This window comes from Toxoplasma gondii, chromosome III (assembly GCF_000006565.2).
Source record: "Toxoplasma gondii ME49 chromosome III, whole genome shotgun sequence".
NCBI classification, from domain to species: domain Eukaryota; phylum Apicomplexa; class Conoidasida; order Eucoccidiorida; family Sarcocystidae; genus Toxoplasma; species Toxoplasma gondii.
In genome coordinates, this window is record NC_031470.1 from 1343678 (window position 1) to 1364623 (window position 20946).

The 20946-nt window shown below is 50.9% G+C and overlaps 2 protein-coding genes across 2 annotated transcripts in view; one reads left to right on the forward strand and one right to left on the reverse strand.

The window, feature by feature from the left end:
- Window positions 1-7287, forward strand: part of TGME49_253930 (GCC2 and GCC3 domain-containing protein) — a gene marked incomplete at both ends in the record, with an annotated part of 36060 nt that extends 28773 nt beyond the window's left edge. The window contains 10 exons of the mRNA XM_018781033.1: window positions 511-735; window positions 1326-1547; window positions 2195-2818; window positions 3475-3556; window positions 3924-3992; window positions 4676-4812; window positions 5280-5654; window positions 5948-6123; window positions 6435-6576; window positions 7231-7287. Coding sequence (XP_018638158.1) covers window positions 511-735; window positions 1326-1547; window positions 2195-2818; window positions 3475-3556; window positions 3924-3992; window positions 4676-4812; window positions 5280-5654; window positions 5948-6123; window positions 6435-6576; window positions 7231-7287 — 2109 coding nt within the window. The remainder of the gene's footprint in view (window positions 1-510; window positions 736-1325; window positions 1548-2194; window positions 2819-3474; window positions 3557-3923; window positions 3993-4675; window positions 4813-5279; window positions 5655-5947; window positions 6124-6434; window positions 6577-7230) is intronic.
- A 739-nt stretch (window positions 7288-8026) lies between these two features.
- On the reverse strand, window positions 8027-20872 carry TGME49_253940 (CAM Kinase family, incomplete catalytic triad). The gene is made up of 11 exons (XM_018781034.1): window positions 16978-20872; window positions 16479-16589; window positions 15922-16091; window positions 14802-14964; window positions 14020-14192; window positions 12843-12953; window positions 12115-12202; window positions 11328-11665; window positions 10604-10883; window positions 8495-9787; window positions 8027-8078 (listed from the first exon to the last, which is right to left on the reverse strand). The coding sequence occupies exons 1-9, from the start codon at window positions 17254-17256 to the stop codon at window positions 10613-10615; spliced, it is 1704 nt and encodes a 567-aa protein (XP_018638157.1). The 5' UTR covers window positions 17257-20872; the 3' UTR covers window positions 8027-8078; window positions 8495-9787; window positions 10604-10612.
- Between the last annotated feature and the right edge of the window lie 74 nt (window positions 20873-20946).

Here is a 20946-nt window from a genome sequence, read left to right on the forward strand (position 1 = left end):
CCCTCTATTGAAGACGCCTTAGACTATTTCTATGTTGAACACTGTCTCTTCTTAGTATAACGCATTCAGCTCGTTGTTGACCAAACCTGCAGCTATGCAGGAAGGATATTCGCTGCGGAAAAGAGCTCTTTTTCTCCAACTGTTGGGGAGTGACACTCCCAGGAGATCGGTTGTCCTCGTTGCGGTACTCGTCTCACAACTGTTTTTCGTGATGTTGAGAAGGAAAAGATCAACAAACCATGTAGACTGGTGCCTTATGACACAGGAGTACTTCTGGAATGTAGATGCCGTTTTTCCTTCCCCCTGTGGTACGCCTATGACGGTGCGTATCGCGAAAAGTCTTTTCTGTTTCTACACGTCCGAGAGTCGGAACGCGCAATCTCGGTGCCTGCACCCAGTTACACTCTCTTGTACACAGCGCGGGAACGCGAAAGAGAGACACAATGATACGGACGACCGTGGGAGAGACTAGGCGCTAAATCAGTTGCGTTGCTCGCTTCTAACTTTCAGGCGGCTGGCAGACTAGCACTGAATGACGCGGAGCGACAGACGTCGGAGAAAGAAGTCCTGCGGCAACTCGAGGTTCAGAAAACAGTCGAGGCAGACGACGAGTTTGAAAAAACTCAACTTCTGCAGGAGTTACTTGAGAAGAACTGCCACACTCGTCTACGGACTGTCACGCAGCTACGCCGTGCCATGCTTCAGACGAGGTTGAAAGCGTGGGCGGCTGTGGCTGTAGGTCCACCTCTGTTCATGTAAAACACGGATGTCGTTTCTTTCAGAACGTCACTCGACGTAGGGTGGTTGAAAACCATGAAAATACATGCTGCCCTACTGTGGGTAGCTGCCATAAAAAGAGGCTTACAAACAGCTCCGCAAGTATGCGTTGAAGGCCGATGATCGAACGGGGACGAGTGTCTACAGACCCCGGAAGCGCCAGCGCATTCCTTCTTGCTCCAAGCGAAAATCACTGCCTGTTTGACTTATTGGCAGGACCTACCCTGTTCTTCTAATCGCTTTTGCTCTGGGAGTCTCACATGTCTTTCGCTTATCTCTCGTATCAATCGCGAGAGGAAACGCGAATCTGTCAGCCCAACGGACAAAGTCTCTGGAACCATTCGTGGCTTCTTGGGATTTTGTCCAAAGACTGGAGTTCTCCGACACGCCTGTAGTCAAGAAGCGAAGAAGAGTGTTGCTACTTCAACAGACCAGACTGATAGCAATTTCGTCGACGCTTCATGACTCGAACTGACCTCAGTGGATGGGTGAGTTTTCTAGTATGCAGTGCAGCCTTCTTCCGTTTCTGCGGCTTGCCGTTGATGCAGCTTCATGGCGGATTCTTTGACAAAGTGAAGGCGCTCCAGAGCTGGAAAGAAGTGGCAGACCACCGGAGTCAAGAGGACGACGCTCTTGCAGCAATTCGTGACCAGCGCCGACAGGCAATGGGGAAGTACGTGATGCGAGTTCGGAAACTGGTGATTCGTGAGGAGAAGCGCAGAGTCCACCAGAAAGAATCCCTCGCTCACGCTGCCTTCGTAGTGACCCAGGTACGTCCCGGTAAATTCAGATGCGCTTTTTGAGAAGAAGGGGCGCTACCTGCACAGATCTGCGTCACGTCTGCCGCCATGAAAATTTTACTTGAAATGAATCCCGGAGCGTGTCTCTCGTCGTATCCCCTCAATCGGGAAACAGGCCGATCTGGAGGCGCCTTGAGGTATCGCTGGGTACGCATCGAGTCGCCCACTGCCCGAACCGTCTCAAGAGTATCAGCAAGAGCCGCCGGACTCCACGTCAGATCCGGTCACCCAGTAGAAAGTAGATTCCCTTCGGACATCTGTTAGGTTCTGTATCCGTCGCTTCGACTCGGATCCTCATGCGATCTCCTCAATGCTAGCACCGTCGCCAAGACGTCTATCGTTTGTGTATTCACGACACCTTCGCGAACAAGCGCTGAGACTCTGAGGTCAAAGAGAGGTAGTAGATCGAAAGCCGTCGGCATCCTGATCCGTCCACCTGAACAGAGATACAAATGTACAAATTCAGCCACAAACAGCACTCCGCCGCACTGACTCGTGGTGACCTATTTCCACAAAACTCTCAGACAAGTTTTGGAAAACTGGACGTGTACATCAGCCGGCCGATACTTCCACTGCAACATCTTCGGCCCCGGACAACTGTCGCTGGTTGTGTGCAGCCTCGAACAGTGACAGGGAAGGCGCTGGGCACTGCTGGGGGGGTGCTGCAGGGTGCGGTGGAGATGCTGGCGCACAAGAAGCTTGACGATGAATTTACGCGGAGGCGGAGTGCCCTGAAGGCAGAGCTCAGGCGAGAGTTGGAGGCCATTGACGAGGAGATAAAGCGACATCAGGAGATAATCGAAGCAGAGGCGGAAGACCTGTCAGGAGCCGACGATGAGGTGCCTCAAGAAACTGTGTCGATGGGGGGATCCGTGTCGGAGCTCGGAAACGCTGAAAGAGGTCAATCCGTCCGCAAAAAGCGCAACAGCGAAATGGAAAACCGTCTTAGTCTCCTGGATCGTCAACGCGCAGAGATTGTTAACCTTTTCAACGAAAACGAACGCCAGCTCGAATCCGAGTGGCGTACGCGGGCCGTCCATGTGCGGCATGAGATCCTGCAGAAAATCACTGACTTTGCTGTTGAGTTGGAGTCTAGTGGCCAGCAGCTGGACAGCATAGCCGCTGAGGTTGCCAGAGATGTGACCGTCCAGTACCAAGAAGAACTGAAAGAACTGGAAGGAACGCGGGATGCACCTGCTGCCGAACAGGACAACACCGATGGTTTCGAGGAAGACAACAAGGTAGGTTCTCTAGCCAGAGGTGGCGACATGGCACTTCCGTGACACGAGACTCTCATGATTGCTCCATGAGAAAAGCGGCAAAGCGGACGTCGACAGCAAGAGACTGTGCATCGTGTTTTATGAAACAGCGATGCATGAATCTTCGGTAACTCATCCTGATGCATCACTCTCTTCTCCCTTTGAGGGCTACGCACTTCAGCACCCGTTGCGCTTTACCATAGGCCGTCTGCTTGGTGTGTAGCTGGCGCATGGAATAGAGGGGCAGTAAGTGTAAATAGTCTCTTTCCGCATGGATCTGCGTGGTCTGCACTCCTGCAACAATGTCGATTTCCTCCGTCAAGGTTTGCAGACTCTTCGGGGTCCCGTCGTCCTTTCGAGACTTTCTTGAATGTGGTAGAACGCAACCTCACAGCTGTGGAGAAACCAACGGAGGAAGAAGCCTGCTGCCGTCGGTAGGAGGGCAGAATGTTTCTACTTCCCTGCACTCGCGTGAATGATCTGCTAAAGACAGGGGAAGAAGGCAGTGAATCCGCCGGTCCAGTTGGCGGCAGGTCTCTTCGCTTGAACACAAGATAGGCACTTGGCAAATTCAATACTAGTTTTAGAAGTCTGGTGCCAAAACTGTTTGCGTTTGTAAGGGTCTGTGTCTTTTCCAGGATGCGGACGCTGCCCCTCCTGAAGGTGACCTAGACCAGAAACTTCGGCATCTGGCGATGGTGCGGTGCCAGAGGGTAATTTGTAAGTTGTGCCGTTTCGTCCGCTACTTTTCTACGCGTCTGTTGCGGCGTCAAGCCTGGCGACGCGCATCGTCGCGTTACAAATTATTATGCTAATGTTCAGATACAAGAAGGCAGAATTCAAAGGTGAATACTCCGCAAGTATTCAGTCTACATACATGCGCGTGTAGGTAGTCACCAAACTAGAAACTTCCTGATTTCTTCCTGACGGGCGAGTGACGAACGCGGGCACCAGAACTCCTAACTTCTTTGCTTTGGAGGTCTCTGATTCTCGGCGTTCACCTGCCATGTATCGGCTCTATCAAGAAGCCAAAGAACCGTCACTGATTTCTCTCCTCTCTCCCCGGTGTGTTGGGGATGCTCTACAGTGCGCCTAAAGCGGCTAGTGGAGAAAGGCAGCAAGATGGCTCGAAGCCTGTCTGAGGAGGCTTCTGCCGGTAAGCTTTTTAGAGCGGAAGGAGTTGATTCCTGCGGAAGGTAAACTGGATTTTCAGACCAGCTTTCTTTCCACTGAGAATGTCTTGGCACTAGTGCATGCAGTGGCACGCTACGTAGGAGTAGCTTTGTCCTGAGGTTCGACGCTCGTCACCTAGACTCCCGGCTTTTGTCGACATAGAGGGGCTGAAGCCTCTAGACGCGAGCCCCCACGCACTGGAGGTAGCATGAAAGCTTTGTTGATTTCTGTGCACGGAGTTCTATATTCAGTCTCTTTCGCGGAGAGTCTTTTCTTCCAGAGACATTTCAGGGAACGCCGAGCAGAGACGAACGCTATACATACAAACCTGATGTAGAACATGTGAATCCAGCAGCCAATCAGATGCCAGGCAACTCAGATCCAGTCTGTCGCCCAGTGTTTGCGTCTTTTCCGTGCCTTGCACATGCATGTGCCAGAGCGTCGCCGTGTCTTCCCCGTGTGTTTACGCTGATAACTCGCACTTGCCGTCGGTAAGAGAACGTAAAAGACGCTACTACTGGTGCATTTGCTCCTGGAACGACAAAAGGCCATTTTCTTGTTCCCACCCGTGAAGCGGCGCACCCTGATGCGTTGCGCTGGACTTCCTCGCATGCGTGTGCAGGTCTGAAATTGTTTCCGCTTGCGATCCATCTCCTCTGCTTTCAGAGCTGAGACGTCTGCAGAAGGAGGAGAGGGAAAAGGAAGCCGAAAGGCGCGTCGAGCTTGAGCGGGAGCTGCAACAGCACGAACGCGAGAAGGTCGAAGCAGAAAAACGCCTCGCGGAGTCCCTGGAGTCTCTGCAGGTGTGTGAATCCATCTCGGTCCCGGAGACCCTGATCCGCCCTATGCTACGTGATGCATACGGACTGCTGTTTTTTTATCCCTCGTAACAACAGCGATGGAGTAGGACTACTCAGATAGTACTTTGATTACTGCCATCGTACACCGGGAGCAGTCATCTGTGAGACAGGACTACGCATCAGCTAGTACCGCTCCGAAGAAAACACACGTCACCGGTCACAAACAAGCCGTGCCTGCGTACGTGTGGCTCTTCTACTCTTGCGCGATTTTCCATTGCGGGCGAAGGCAACGGCTCGATCTCATATGCATCCGGAGCTACAATTAACAGATAGGCAGGTCAAAGAATATAACGACAGCAGTCATCCATCCGCCTGTATTTCTGCCGCCTGTAAAGTCACGCGTTTGTGCCAAGTCCATCGTCGCTCTTTGTCACTGTTTATGTTGCCTCTCTTGCATTTTCTTTCATCAGAGAGAGTGGGAAGAGAGACTGGAGAGGACCCAAGAAGAGGGGCGGGCTCGGCTACGGGAGCTGCAGGAGGCGGCGCGACGCGAAGCTGGACGGAAAGTAGGCGACCAGAATCTCGGAGCGATAAAGCAGGAAATCTTCGCGAGACACCAGGAGGACGCCACGCGCTTTGATGAGGCCCTCGGTGCTGAGTATTGGAAGCAAATGAATCGGCTGAGGGAGAGACTGCAGGTGAAGATGATGGCGCGTAAGAGACGCCTGGCGGCCGCAGCGCAGGAACAACTGAGTATAGAAGGGGACCGTTTGAAGGAAGCGAGGAACGCCTTCGTTGCACAGCAAGAATCCATCAGTTTTTACGATCCTGACAAACAACGAGAGGTAAGACTCGCAGACGTCCGACGGAATAACAGGGAGACACACGGGGGGTGTGGAGGCGACAAGCACGGAAGCATGCACGAAGAAGGTAAAAGACTCCGAACGCGGTTTGTATCTGATGAGGACGTCCCCTTACGACGTCTTGAGGGGCTACGCGGCTTTTGCCTCAAATGCTGGGTGTATGCATCACTCGATACATTTGAGTTTCGATGTGAAGGTAAATCACCCAGGTGCTGCAGAAAGCTCAGTTCCGAAAAAGCCTCGACTGTCTAGGAAATGCCATATTTCTCTTCCAGGTCGTCTTGCGAATCGGGCGGGCCTGGCGAGATGAAGCTCGCCGACGGACAGCACAGAAGAAAGCAAATGCAGAAGCAGATCAAATTGCCACAGAGGACGCCGAACCCCAGGCAGACTTGCCGCCTCTTCAGAAACTATCAACGTCGGTGCTCAACAAACGCCTTGCAGGAATGCGGTGAGTCTTCGCGATTTCCTAACGTGGTGGCAAAACGATGGTAGTCGTTAGATTGAGGGCAAGCACTTGCTGGAATGCTGTGTACATTTCACGTGCGGCAACGGTAAAGTACGTCAGATCTCTTCGGAGTCAGTGACAATTTGTTGTCTAGTTGGAGTCGAAGGAGTGTGGAGCATGATCCACTCCATCCCGGTGATTGAAGGCAACCTGGGGATTCGCATGGATAATGCAGGCATACTATACACCCGCCAAACCGTAGACGGAAATGGAATGATATTCTTTTTGACATAGGATGCGTTTTTCTTTGTCAGTCGTGCGATTGAGGACACCATCGCTGAGATGCACGGTACCATGCAGTCGATCTCAACGACAGATGGTCGGCGAAGCACATCGAGCCGGCCCACTATTCACCAATTTGAGAGTCTTGTTGATGCAACGGGTCAAATAAGTCAGGTGAGCAGGAGTCTATCTGCTGTGAGATTGCCTACCACCTAAATGCTGCTCCCAGCCTTTGACCAGTACAAAGCGGAAATGTGCAACACTACGGTGTGTATCCTTTATGGCAATATCCAGACCTGCACCTCACACAAGCCACCACAGCAAGGCGCCCCTTCACTTTTATCGTCGTGTGTAGTACAGAGCACTACTGTCAACGAAGAAACATCCAGAGGCCGTTAGTCACTCGATCCATCAACTTCTGTTTTGCGGTACCCCAACGTTGGTCCTCTTTTCACTGGTTTCTGTGGGGGTCGCCTATCTTAAAAATAGTTATGGATCCACTCCGCCGATTCGTTTGGTGTCTCCTCTCCAGTTTAAGTTAAGGTATCCTTTGTTCGCAGCTTGTGCCCTGACATTCATGCGCAGCGCATTATATTCGGTGATATGAGATATCTCTGGTTGCCAGTCCTAACGCATCAGGGAACGAACAGTTTTGCGGAAAAGGAAAAGCAAACGCAACTCTTGTTCAAGTGACTTTGGCACGGCCACAAGGACGCACACACATCCCGGATACCTTGCGACGGATTCCCCTGCTTCGGCAGGACCTGGACTCAAACCAGTAAAATTACTCGTGTGTTTTTTTGTGTTGGCTTCGTTTTCTCCTTGCAGCTACTTCAAAACCTGGAAAAACTGAGCGGCGTGTACTCTTCTATTATGCACAACTAAGAAAACACCAGGGAGTGCTAGGCGTCCATGCCTCCGCCCCCCCGCCTTTTGACTGGGGAACCGACGTCTCGGCTTACTGCCTTACAGTGTTTCCTACAACAAACTTGATATCACGACACCTGCTTGTGCCGTATAAAGCGATGAATCAGTCCCTGCTGGTGCCTCACATCTAACCCGCGAGTACAAGACACCAAGAGGAGAGAAATCGACTCGCTCTGTTGACTTCCAGTGTGAGAGGCCATCAGGTCACCGGAAAGCGGTGAAGAGTTACCATATCGTCCGTACAAAGCCGTCACCTGGGATGACTGTTCATTAGGGGCTGCCTGTGAATCAATCATGCGAATTTCATGGATACCGTCTGCAGTTTAACCCCTACTGCTGGGCGTTGCTGCCTCGACACATTGTAAACACATGACTGCACATGGTCCCGCGAAGGACTTACAAAATGTACCTTAACATTTACACACAGTTCGGCAGTATCTCACCAGCAGTCCATGTACAGGAAACCCCGTGCAGACTGGCTGAACCAAGCGTTCGCGTCATTTCATGAGTTGAGTTCGCGTGACGGATCTCAGGTGGGAAGCAATTCTTGAACGCCGTTTGTCCTGCTTTGTCTAATTCATAAAATGCAAATGTTTTGAGCTTGCGGATTAGGGAGTCTCCTGTCTCTATCTTTTCCTTTCTGAAGGAATGGTGTTTTCTATACTAAAGTGCTCTTACGTTTACGCTCGTTTGCCTACACGCCATTGGCGAGGGTCGTGGGCATCCGGAAGTCACATTGATTCGCCAGTCTTCACATGTGCATGTACGACGCCTAGCAGGAATCTATAAAAGACCTACTCCAGTTCTCTTACCACCGCTAATTATTGAAGACGATGTCTGAACCGATGCCAAAAACGTTAATGACCGTGGTGAATCCAAATGCACAGATCAATCCTCAGACTCTAGCCACGTCCCGCCCACAATATTCTCTTGCATCCGGTCCGACGCGTCCAATTCTGTCTTGCCTGACTTAATGTAGCGAGTCTTGTCCCCCTATATGTGCGTCCGCACTTTATGGTTCGCCAAACGCAGTTTGTAAACCCAACTATCCGCGCAGTTCAGGCCACACCGCCTTTATACTCTGCTTAACTGTCGCATGCTGCACTGACCATTTTGTCGTCCACTGCAAAATTCCACCCGCTGAGTTTTAAGTTCATCGGCCTACCTTATTTCGTTTGAACTGTTTCCTGACGAACGGCGACGAATTTCGCCTCTCGCTGGAGATTCGTCGCTTTACAAGTTTCAGTCATCACTCCCTCATGAACAGTATCCGTGACCACAGCGCTTTAGCGTACGCATACCCACAGCCACACGATGACAAGAGGAACACGGAACAAACGACAATGAAACGTCACCGGGCCACCGTCGCGTACCCCTACGATCGCTTTTCGCGGGCGAATCACGGCAGAAGCTTTTCTGCAGACATAAGCATTCTTGCATACAAATAACTGCACACGGAACGCGTTACTCCTTCGGAAACGGACAAAGCGGAATGGAGGCCTTATCCACTCTACCCTTTACATCAGCCCGCGGGAGGCTTAAAATTCATACTCTTTTTCTCCTTCGTGCAGTTATTCGGTGTAATTCTGCAGGCTTGACAAGAACTAGCAGACCCCCGAAAAGAGCAGCAGTGGACATGGGCCATACTGCGGTGAAGAACTGTTCGGATCACGACGCTGATTTGACAACTCAGAAAGCGGTTACTCGCCCCCTGTGTGGAATTCACAATTTGTGGGGAGCGACAAGCTGCAATGCCCAACAAGGAAAACGTGAAAAAACAGCCAAACGTCTTCACTAAAATCCTCCATTTCCCTTCAGGGCGTTTGTGGCCACAGACACACCTACACCTTTTCACATACTCACAGCCGTTTCATGAACATTTCTTCCGTGCATAGACATTGTTACATTCTTATCGTACGGCACGTGAAAGCGAACCGTCCAGAGGACGATAACGACTCGTTCGCTGATTATAAACTGAAAACCCATCTCTAAGACTGTGCAGGGACGGCAGTCCAAAACAACTTGATTACGGCAGAAAAACAAGTATGTTCAAACATGTTTCTGCACAGAGTTCTATCACATGCATATATACATATATATAAATTTATTTACATTTACACGCGCAGTGGTATCATGTCGCTGACAAATGTTGCCAAGCATCGCAGCAACAAAGCGCATGAACCACGATGACTTTGAGACTCGGGACCGTTTTATATCTCTGCTGCTCTTGCATATTTCGTGTTGTTGCCCTTTGTTGTCGCATTTGTTTTTTTCGCGTTGCACGCTGTCCACTGTCTCAGGTGTTTCGAGTCCAGGAAATCCGGAAGAGAGAAAACGAAGACGGAGTATCCAAATTTGGAAGAACATCTCTTTTCATTCGCAGGCCTTCTCCGCTGCAGACGCAGTGCCGGGCATCAGTGGATTCGGTGGGGGTAGGCCAATACATGGTTCTCTAATCCTGAACAACAGGTGCAAGATGAGAGAGGCAAAATCGGAGAAAAACAAACACTTGCATGGCACCCGCTAAATGTGAGACTCGAGTTGAAGGCAGCATGCGTGGTTTCTCTTTTACACCTTCCAGCAAAAACGCCTGTCGACAGTTTTTGCGTGGCTTAAGTCCCAAGAAAACAGACCATTTGCGCGGGGGTGCTGCTGCGGAATCGTCACCTTTCGTATATATGCATTCTACACTTACACACACAGTACCGATCATAGGGTTCGTCCTTCCACTTTGTCATATCGTACCTGAGGGGTATTGCCTAGCACGCTTCCTACGAAACTGACGTATCCCTCCGCATCGGCTATGTTTTTCGCGTGATCTACGGACTATTTACGACCCATAAACGCACTCCCAGACACACAAGTATAAACATGGACTCCAAGTAAATACAAGTCGTTGAATTCCGATAACATATCTTCGTTTATCTGAGCAAAACACAAAAAATGAGTATATAAAAAAACTGTAGACACATATGTCTGTGCGTGGAACACTGGTTACAAACAACGTTTTCCAGATACCCTTCCGCCCCAGCAGTTAGGCCTTGCTTGTCCTATCCTCTCCTGTCATCCTCAGTTGGAAATGACTTCAGGAGCAGGAGATTACACAAGTATCGATGCGGTCGAACCGAAAATGTGCTTTCGTTGAAGGGCAGCTGGTGTTTCGATCATCAGTTTCATTTGCCCTTGAACTTCTCATTTGCCCTTTGGTGTGCCGTTTTCCTTTCGGATTTCCGTTCGCTTTTGAGCTTTCGTAGCAGTGTCGGTCGTTCCTTACCATGTCTTTTCACGGGGAGAGAGAAGACTGTTGAATGGGCTGTGTTGCAACGGGAAGAGCCTCTTCCTGCAGCTGGAGAGCCACAGTTCCCTCTGTCGCGCTTGCAGCTTCCGAAAGGCGTTCCCAGTCGGGCGTCTCCTGTCTCATCGACAAAGACTTCCGAGACACCACCCAGTCCGACGCTGACTCTCGGGAGCCTGACACGCTCGCGAGGCGAGAAACGTCCTCAGAGATGCCCAAGCTGCTGCTCTTGTTCGCCATGAGTCGTAAAGACGCGTCCCTGCCCGTGCATTTCACGAGGTCGCAAAGGGTGAGAAAAACACACAAATGACGAAACAATGAACAGAAACCCCACAGACAGCAGGATTCACAGTAACTGACGCCCAAAGCCATATATATATATATATGCCTATACGTGTTTGAACATAGGGATTCGAATAACATATAATCAAGGGAAGCACATCCGCAAGCGTAAACAGGATGGACGTCAATGTCGACTTAGATACTCGCTATAAAAATATACATGTATGCGTATCTGGATGCAACCGCTATCGTTGGACATGCAAATATATATATATATATATATATAGTTATACGTAGAAAAGGAACCTATCGATCGATGGCCGGAACCGTATTAAGCCATCACTACACATCGTTTGGAGCCGCTAGAGGACCACGAACACATTTGTTTCCCCTCTGAAAGTGGACGCCTTTTTTTGACTACCTGAGAATGTCTGCAACCGCGTCTTGGTCGAATCTCTGCATGCGACTTGGCGTCGTCGCGAACCGTTTGTGTTGTCTCGAATACTCCGGCATTCGTGGCTTCTTCTGCCAGCCACCTTTGTGCCAGTATCGGTTCACGCCTGCTTTGCCGCTTCGTTTCGCTTGCTCGCTGTCTCCGATTCTCCTTCTGTCTCCTCGCACGCCCCGAAGAGGACTGTTCCCCACATTGTGGAGCGCCGTCGCCATGCTCAGGGGGTGCTGAAGTCGGAGAAGCAGAGACTCCTTCTTCGAGCGTCTCTCTTCTTCCTCGACAATCGGCACCGGCTTCCCCGCAGTTACCTACATCAAAGCCAAGACACGGGGAGAGGGACGCTTCCGAACTTGAGCGCTGCGCTGCATCGTTCAGGCAGGGATAGAGGGGACTGAGAATCGGTACGAGCCTCTTCAGTCTTCGCGGCGTGGACTCCTGTGAATCTCGAAGTCCGCGTCAAGCTACTTGCGCTCGAGCCTCAGACAGAGAGGTGGAGTGGTGGAACCCACGAGGGGAGAAGCGGGGAAAAAGGCAAGCGAAATGAAATGTGGAACATGGGAGCACTGAAGAGACGCGCGGATGCCTGCAGAGATGACGTCAGCGGAGACCGGCATCCCTCAAAGGAAAGATGGTAGACGCACATGTCAGTCAAACACAGACGCCCCCAGGAAAGCAAAGACGACGACGCATGCAGCAAGGAAAACCAGCATGAGTTGAGGTGAAAACATACGAACGTCACGGTGAAAGTTCACGCTACCTTTCGATGTGCAGACCGAACAATCTCAATCGGAATCCGAGCTTCTTCCTTCTCCCGCCGCGCTTCCGCGTCTCCATCGAGAATCCACCTATCAGGACACGATCCACAAATTCCGCAGAGCAGGAGTACACATATACATTCAAATAATTAGAAATCTGTCTGTATCGATATATTTGTCAGTCCATCCATGTACCATATGTCTCTATAGTTCTATTTATGTAGATCTTCCGATATCTATCTACCGATCTTTCTATCTTTCAATCTATCTCTATCTAACTAGATAGCCACCTTCCTACAGACTTCTCACGCGTTCTATCTGTATATGTACACCTGTCGATCTTCCTCTCTATCGATCTATCTATCTGTTTATCAGTCTACGTACCCACATAACTATACACTTCTCAATCGTGCTATATACCGCTCGATCTATCCATCGTTCTTTGATTCCATCTCCGAATCTACCTCTCTGTCTACCTAACGATCTGCCTGCCTACCGACCTGTCTCTCTGCAGCTGCAGTTGTAGTGTGGAAGTCTAAAACGCCTACACAGGTGGACTTTCGCTTGGCTCATTTGTGTTTACAAATCTGGAAATAGGTCACGTACCGAACGCACATCTCACTGACGTTCAGGTGGCTTCGCTGTTCTTTTTTGGTTTTCCTGGAGCAGTTCGTGGAATAGCATAGCTTTTTTCTAGGCGTTTCGAACGCGTTTCAGTGTTCAAGCCTACCGGTGTTGCAGCGCCTCCTGCGCCGTCAGCCGCTTGCTTGGGTCAGGCTCCAGGAGGCCTCTGATGAAGCAAATGGCGAGGGACGAGGGCCGAATGTGATGCGAACGGAAACTGGAGGAAAAAGGAAAGCGACGCAAAGCATCCCAGACGAAAAACGAGAAAACGATGAAAAAGCAACTTCCCGCGCGAAACATGAGAGACGCAACGTGAACATAGAAGTTCGTCAAGTATTACCTCCAAGCAAAGCCTTGAAGCGAGCAAGACACCAACCGTCGTACGAGCTTCTGAGTAGCAGGACTCTCTCGCTGAGCACAGGTGAGACATCCGGAATTCCTTCTTCACGCGAAGATCATGTACGGCCCCAGGACAGAGATATCTATGAATAGAACGCTCCAAGAATACATGCACATCTGGATGTAGACACACGTCAAGTTTCGCATATAATCGTGTGCATATATATATATATATTTGGAGTACGAGAAGCGTGGATGGGGTAACGAAGAAGCGTACAATGTAAAAATGAAGGTGCAGTGTTTCTGTGACTTACAAATAGAGGGGAAGCTGCAACTGGGCGCGAGCTGTCTCTCTTACAAGGTACTTGAGGATAGGATTCGAGTGGTGGAAAAACAGTTCTATCCACAAATGCCGACACAAAAACGCCAGAGGCTGACGGAAACCGTTTGTAGCTTGAAATCCTGTGACTTAACGGCGACAGGCTGGCTCATGCAGTGGGACATTGGGACTCACCACCCAAGCGCCTTCAGGGGAAACGTATATACAGGACGACAAAGTTCGGAGAAAAGAGCAAAGCCAAGACGAGTCCATCGAAACTCAATAGCCAGTCACATCGTCGTACATATATATATATATATATATAGGCATTCATGTGTACATTTGTACACGCTTACATATATAAATGCATACATAACTTCTCATGACTGTTTGTGTGTACACAGAAATGTACATGTATGTATTCTTATGAATAGAGGTGGTGTACGGAGATGCTGAGAGACGGAGCCAGACCGTGCGCGACATGCACATACAGAGAGAGAGACATGTAGATAGATAAACAGATAGATAGAAAGATAGGAAGATGCAGAGACGGACTGATGGGTCTTCGCGTAGACAGAGACAGAAGTAGACAGAAGGCCGAAGCAGCGTTCTCTGCGTATCTTACTCAATGGGCTTGTAAAGAATATCCCGCACAATTCTGCTTGTGGTGTGTCCATCGTAGGGATATCTGCCGTACAGCATGAGGAAGACGAGAACGCCCAGCGCCCACATGTCAGCTGGGCAGGCGTACTGACGGCGCAGCAGCTCGGGGGCGAGGTAATGCGGCGAGCCGCAAACCTGCGCAGAAACGAGCGAAAGTCAGGAAGGCGGAACTTGAGTCGAGAGCGAAAACGCGCGTGACGCGCGACCTCAAACAAAGAGGAAGGGAGACTGAACCGAGAGAAAACAGACAAGGAATAAATAAAGCGGAAAACAGACAAGGAATAAATAGAGCGGATACGGAGGAGACCTGAGCCAAGCAGCAAAGGGGGAGAAAGGACAGAGCGACGCGGGACCACGACTGGGAGTTTCGGCAGCATGGAACAGGGACGAGGGGGAAACAGAGAGAGGAACAGAAGAAGAAAGGCGAAGTGAAAGGAAACGAAGATGCGCGGGCACAGTGGAAACGCGACCAAGCACAAATATGGAGAGAGGAAACGAAAGAACCAGAACGACGAGAGAAGGCGAGACCGCCGAACAAGGAGCATCCAGCAGTGGCCCTCGCATTGAGACAGAGAGCGACGACGAGACGAAGACACGGGGAAACTCCAAGAAGCAAATAAGTCAGAAACGATCCGGGAGAAAAGAAGTGAAGAGAGAGGTTTCTGTGTCAAGACCGAACACGGAAACAGAGAGAAAGTGAGGAGAGAGGAACAGAGTCCGAGAAATCTCAACCACAAGCGGTACCTCTGAAAGCGTTTCGTCTGGGCGGACTCTGACCGACATGCCGAAGTCAATGAGAATGAGATAAGCATCAAACGACTTAGAGTGGAACAAGAAGTTCTCTGCCTTAACGTCACGGTGAACAATGTTAAACCCATGCAAATACTCCAAAGCCAACAACATTTGCCTGTCCACACAAAACAAACACACATGCTCACGGATGCCTCCTTTTACAAATATTTATATATATATATATATATATATATGCGACATGAGTCTCCTTGTTACACAAAATCAAAATGGGATTCCTACGGATATAGGAACCACCGTTTTCTGGAGCGCACACACAACAAGTTGGCCTACTGCTTCAGATCGTATACGTACATCACTATATATATGTATAGATACATGCAGATATATGTCTGTATGGATGGATGCGTGTATGCATACGAATGTGTACGCATGCATACGGATGGAAATCCTGCTTTCAGGTGCACAGAAACTCATGGAGTCCGTATTGTACCAGATGTCACGATATACGGTGCCTGGCTGCAGAGTAAGAAACTGTCAAACACCGAGACTTCACACAGGATTCGCCTACGAGACTATCCTCCACTTGTAATACAGAGAGAGATGTTTACCTAAACGCATGCATATAGAGAGAGGCGCATGCATGCAAGGAACAGTAACATGTGGAAGGGCACGCATTCAGCTCTGCACTCTGCCGAGCATGCAAACGAAAGCCGATGTACCCAAACGCAAGAGTACATGAGCGCAACTGCATAGCTATTCACGAGGGCCTTACCTTGTGTGAACACTAATGAATACTCGACGCACTCAAATATGCCTCCATAGGCGGCGACCATTCCCTCAACCGAAGCATATTTATGAATACATACGTACAAATATGTATACATGAATACCCGCAGGTGAATAGAGAAATGAACATCTAGCAGCGAACGTACATACACATGCATATGAATTCAGGCATGCATGAACCCAAGTTTGAATATATAACATTTACATATATATATATACATATATATATATATATATATATAACATATGTATACACTGTGACGCTCCCAATATGCATTTCGTTCGTCTAGGAGACATGATGTGCATTGCCAGTCTGGAAACACACCTGCAGAGCCGACTTGCGTCATGTTCATCGAAATGTTTCCGCCTCACGATATGCTCGAACAATTCGCCTCCGTCGCATTTTTCCATGACGTAGTAAAGGTGGTGTCTGTCCTCGTACGCGTCGACGAGACGGATTATATTCGGGTGCGAGAGAGACGAAAGGAGCATCACCTAGGAAAAGCAAAGCGGCTTCGGAGACCCAGTGCACAGCCAGGACGCATGACGACCATGCCTCAAGCGGGATCGCACAAACCAGTACATCCAGCTTGATGCCCTTATGCATGTGCCGATTAACATGTTCATGTGAATGTACGAATTTGCCTGTCTGCTGTTCACAGAGGTAGTATTTATGTTTACGTTTGTACTAATGGACATGCATGAATGTGCATGTGCGTTCTCCGTACTTCTCTGTTTATCTGTGTATCTACGTATTGGCACCTGTGATTGAGCACCCCTGGGACTATTCCTGGAAACCGAACTTCGGTCTTCGGACCTCTCAAAAGCTCTCTGTGGGAGGTAAAACGTTGAACTCGAAACGGCTGTTTCCACAAAACGTACTTCTCTTCTGAACATCTCCGAGGCACTCCAGGCTCCGCGGTCGCGTCCCCCCTTTGTCATGACTTTTATGGCGAAGATTTCACCTGTTTGTCTGTCCATGCATTCTCTAACCTACGAGAAGCGAGGAAGCAGCAGACGCACTTCATGCGCATGGCTGCATGCATTCGTTCTCTAAAACGCCCTGGAGTAATAAAGGAAGCACAAACCGTCTTTTGCTCTTCACCTGGAACAAAAACGCGAGGTGAACGGACGACACACTGACGGCATCCGGCGCAACGTCAGTTCGTCTTCGGGAAGTCACGCTGACCATAAGCCAAATTGCGCGACAACGCGTTCCTTCGCGTTCATGAACTCCCTCACTTCGTGTGAGATACTTCTCGTCAGTGACAAGAACGCCAGTTCACCCCAGTTCACCCCAGGTCACGGCACCGCGACTTCCAGACAGGTCCAGTTTCGACGAGATACCTCTCATGTTTTCAGACAGAAGGCCGCGTCTCACCTGGCCAAAGGCGCCGTTACCCACAACTTTGCCGATCACGTATTTCCTTCTAACGTTGCGTTTCAGCCTCGAGCGACAGCGGGAGGAGCCGTTGCGACTGAGCTCGTCTGGAAGGCCTCTCTCCGTCGGAGCTCTCTCCTCTCTTCTTGCGCGGCGCCTGCACTTCCCGTTTGGGCAAACGCACACCGGCAGACAGCACTGAAGCCTGTCGGAGGCGTTGAAAGAGGAAGAAGACACGGCGGAGAATGCCTTCCTCGCTCGCGAACTGGACGCCCCCATGCTGGCTGCCGGGTCGAGCGAAGGCGCCGAAGCGCAGGGCCATCAAGTCTGCAGACGAAGATTGGGAACCACCGGCAACGCCGACGCAGCAGAGAGAAGAAGAAAAGGAGGAGGAAACAAGAAAGAAGAGGCGAAGACGAGGCGTTGCCAGAATGGGGTGACGACGAAGACGACTCGGAATGAAAGAAGAAAGAAAAGCAGAAGAAAAAGACAAGAAGGAAACGAAGGCAAGGAAACGAACAGCGGGAGGACGCTGGCGCGGGATCAAGGCGAGGGACGCTCAGCCACGCGAAACTAAGAAGAAGAAGAACAAGATGCACAGCTCCAGCGGTTCACGGTTCAGGGAGGAAGAAGTCGAGCACCCGAGGTAAGAAGGATCAGCGAGGAGGCTCGGAGACCTTCGAAAGAGCCCGGTGACTTGTCGCTCTTTCAGATCATCTGTTTAGGGTGTCTCTGTGTGGAGACTGCAAAGAGAAACATCGAAAGATCAGACTTTCACCCTGTTGGGGCAGGCACACACACAGCGAGATGTCGCAGGTTTCTCTTCTGCTCTTCTTCTTGCTCGTCCCCTCCCAGAGAGACTGCTTCTGCCAGAGAAGCGTCGGTGACATCGCGCTGCTTCCCACTGAAACCACTGCGAACCTCGAGACTTGCTCTCCTCCGCGTTTGCAGAGGCTCCGCGTTATGTCGAACAGACTCTCTGCACTCGCCTCAGGGCGAAGAGCTCCACAAACCTCCGAAAAAATGGATGTCGGAGGACGAGATGGCGACGCAAAACAGAGTGTGCAACGAAGCGAGCACAAAACGAGAAGGAACCAGACTCGAGTTTTTAGCTGTCACGCTTCCCTCGCATACACATTTCTACTTTTATACATTTACATCCTCACTCATATACACATATATATATATATATATATATATGTAAGTATTTATGTATAAAAGTATGAATATATGTGAGTATTTATAGTTTTAGGCTTGAGACATGGATGGCGTTATCTCACTGCACGTCGCACGTTCAGCACAGGAATCTTGATCTCTGCGGAGTCTGGATGCGACCGTCGGAGAGGAGTTTCGCCTCCTTCATGAATGGAGGAGACGCGCGAAAAGGGGAGGGAACAGCGCGGCAACAGACGAGTAGAGGAGTAAAAGGAAGCTGGAACGGAATCTCGTTATCCTGGATTCTACGAAGGGAACTCCAGAGGACACAAAGGAAAACGGTGACGTTCTGAAGGCGCGTCGAGCAGAGCACCACAGGCCAGTGTTGGCTCTCGAAGGTCGTCCGCGCTTTTTTCGCAACGACGCGCGTCCCCACACTTCCCCTGAGAGACAAGTCGCCCTGTCTTCGCAGTGGACGTACACCAGATGTCTCCCCAGCTGGAGAACAACAACTCCCCGTGCCTGCCTGCCGCAGCGGCGACGCGAGAAGGCAAAGGAGTCCTAGCCACGATCCTTTGACGAGTGAGACAGTTCAACGCATCCTTGTGCGTTGGTGGTGAAGGAGAGAGGAACGAAAAGCTAACAGAAAGAGAACAAAGAGGCACGGAAGCAGAGACGGAGGAGGAATGACGGGAGAAGGCGAAAAAGACAGCCGCAGAAGAAGAGAGGATTGTCAAGGCGCGTTGGCGCAGTGAGGAAGTCTGAAAATGTGACGGCGACCGAGACAAAGGCTCGTTTCCCGGCAGACACACAAGAGACGAGCAAGACAAATACAACTCCCAAAAGTCGATTTTTTTTCTGTCGCTTGCGCGTTCAGGCAGAACAGGTGGAGAGACGTTGGAGGCGACAACGAGACCTCAGAGGAAGGCTCGCAGGGAAGAAGGCTCGAAGACCAGACGCGGATCGCGACGGCAAAGCGTCCGAGAGTGCCCTGCGGTGTCTGTTTGTACGCGAATCGAAGAAAACGGAGGACAGGCTCTTCCAGTCGAGACCCCCCGACGTCGAGGCTGGTGTCTGTTGCTCTGAGAGGGTGAGCTTCGCCGACTCGTTTTTTCTTTCGTGGACATTCGTACACGAGAGGAGCAACTCCAACATCTCTCCAGAGAGACGACGAGAAGGCGAGAGAGCGATTCAAGGTTCCCTCGCCTGAGCGGAAAGCGAAAACGCCAACGAGATCCCGATCATCCCGAGTGGACCCAGGCGAGAGAGAAAGCGTCTCGCCGGCCGCTTGTGTCAAGAGGACAGAAGCTGTTCAGAATGACAATCTTTCAAGGTGTCCAGACGCCGAACATTCGAGCGTGTGTACCTGCAAACGCGAGTGCAGAGCGACGTCTGCACGAGAGACATGGGCAGACGAGGAAGCAAGCGCAAGACGTCGGAGAGTCTCTCGAGAAACGCTCGCGCGTCTGCGGACGAGAAGCTCCGACACAGTCCCACCCTGGAGAGCCAAGCTGGAAATCCCTTTGAGTCGCTGGGTGCAGACATGCCTCGCTAGAGAGGAGAGAAATCGCTCGGAAACGGCGAGAACTGTTCTCGGAAAGAGACGCCCTGCTTTGCCTTCCTTGCGTAAGCCTCTGAGAGAAGGAAGGCCGTCACGGAGCTGCTCGACGTTCACTGAGACGCGCGAGACAGCAGTCGAAGCGGCGGAAGAGAAGCTGCTAAGGAAGCCGACAAGAAGGGGAAGCTGAGCTCCTTCCAGTTCACAGTGCAAGGAAAGGACCTCGTGCTCAAGGACGGCAAATCGTCTGGTACCTCTCCAGAACGGGAACAGAGAGCTCTGCGCACCGCAGCTGCGAGGACACCCGCGCGAACAAGAGAAAGCACAGGAGAAAGAGCACGACAGAGAACGAGAGTCAGGGAACGAGAGACAGAGAACGAGAGACAGAGAACGAGAGACAGAGAACGAGACAGTCAACAAGAGAGAGAGACCCAATGATGAACTGTTGCCACGGTTTTCAGGTGTTCGTTCTCTTTCGGCGCGATGTGGACGGCGAAAGGAACGGCGGAACCGCAGCGTTTTCAGGCTGCTAGCTTTTTCAAAGTGGGCGTCTCACTTTCGTCTCGATGAAGCAAAGAATCTCCGCCTCCGTCCTTTCTTCTGTCCGACCTGCTCCGAGCACCCACGACTGGCAAACGGCGTCTCGATTGAGCTCGCGAGGTCTTCAGAACTCGGCTGCTGGCAAGCTGGTGGTCAGTTTCAGTCGGAGAGAAAGAGAAGTAGGCAGAACTCTGTTAACTGACGGTGAGAAAGTGTTCGACAAAGCGACTTGCTTCCTGGAAATGGAAGTTCTCGAGGGCTGCGTCAACCGCGGAAACCCAGAAAGACACAAGGTTTAGCGCCAAGGGCAGTGTGGCAGACAGCGAGCTGCACAGGACGGGACGGTGTTGACGGCATGAGGAAGTCACGCGAAGAAAGTGAACAGAACGCCGGAGAGAAGTGAGAGGAACGCTTTCCTTCCTCGGGTCTCCACGAAACAATGCAAGCCACTTGAATGCGCGCTCAAAACACTCAACAAGGGCAGATTCGCGGCTGCAAGCGCGGGTCTTGGGATGACGCATAAAAGGGCCGAGAGGTCTGAAGACGAATTCAGCAGGTTTCGCGCGATGGACAGCGCTGGCACGCGGTGTGGAGGAAGAGGAAGAGAACCACAATTCAGAGGCTGCAAGCAAGAGAACTCCCAAAAACGCAGTCTTCTGTTCTCCCGTCTCCGACGCTTGCTCCCGCCTCTCTGTCAACCAGCCGCGTCTCCAGGC

Bases quoted from the DNA above. Each gene is read 5' to 3' on its own strand.
- TGME49_253940 (XM_018781034.1), bottom strand. From the start codon at position 17,256: ATGGGGGCGTCCAGTTCGCGAGCGAGGAAGGCATTCTCCGCCGTGTCT. The intron at 16,092-16,478 runs GTACGTTTTGTG...TGCTTTTCCTAG, and splicing joins CGGAGATGTTCAGAAGAGAA to GTGATGCTCCTTTCGTCTCT. The intron at 12,954-14,019 runs GTAAGATACGCA...TTTTTCCTCCAG, and splicing joins ATTCTTTACAAGCCCATTGA to TTTCCGTTCGCATCACATTC.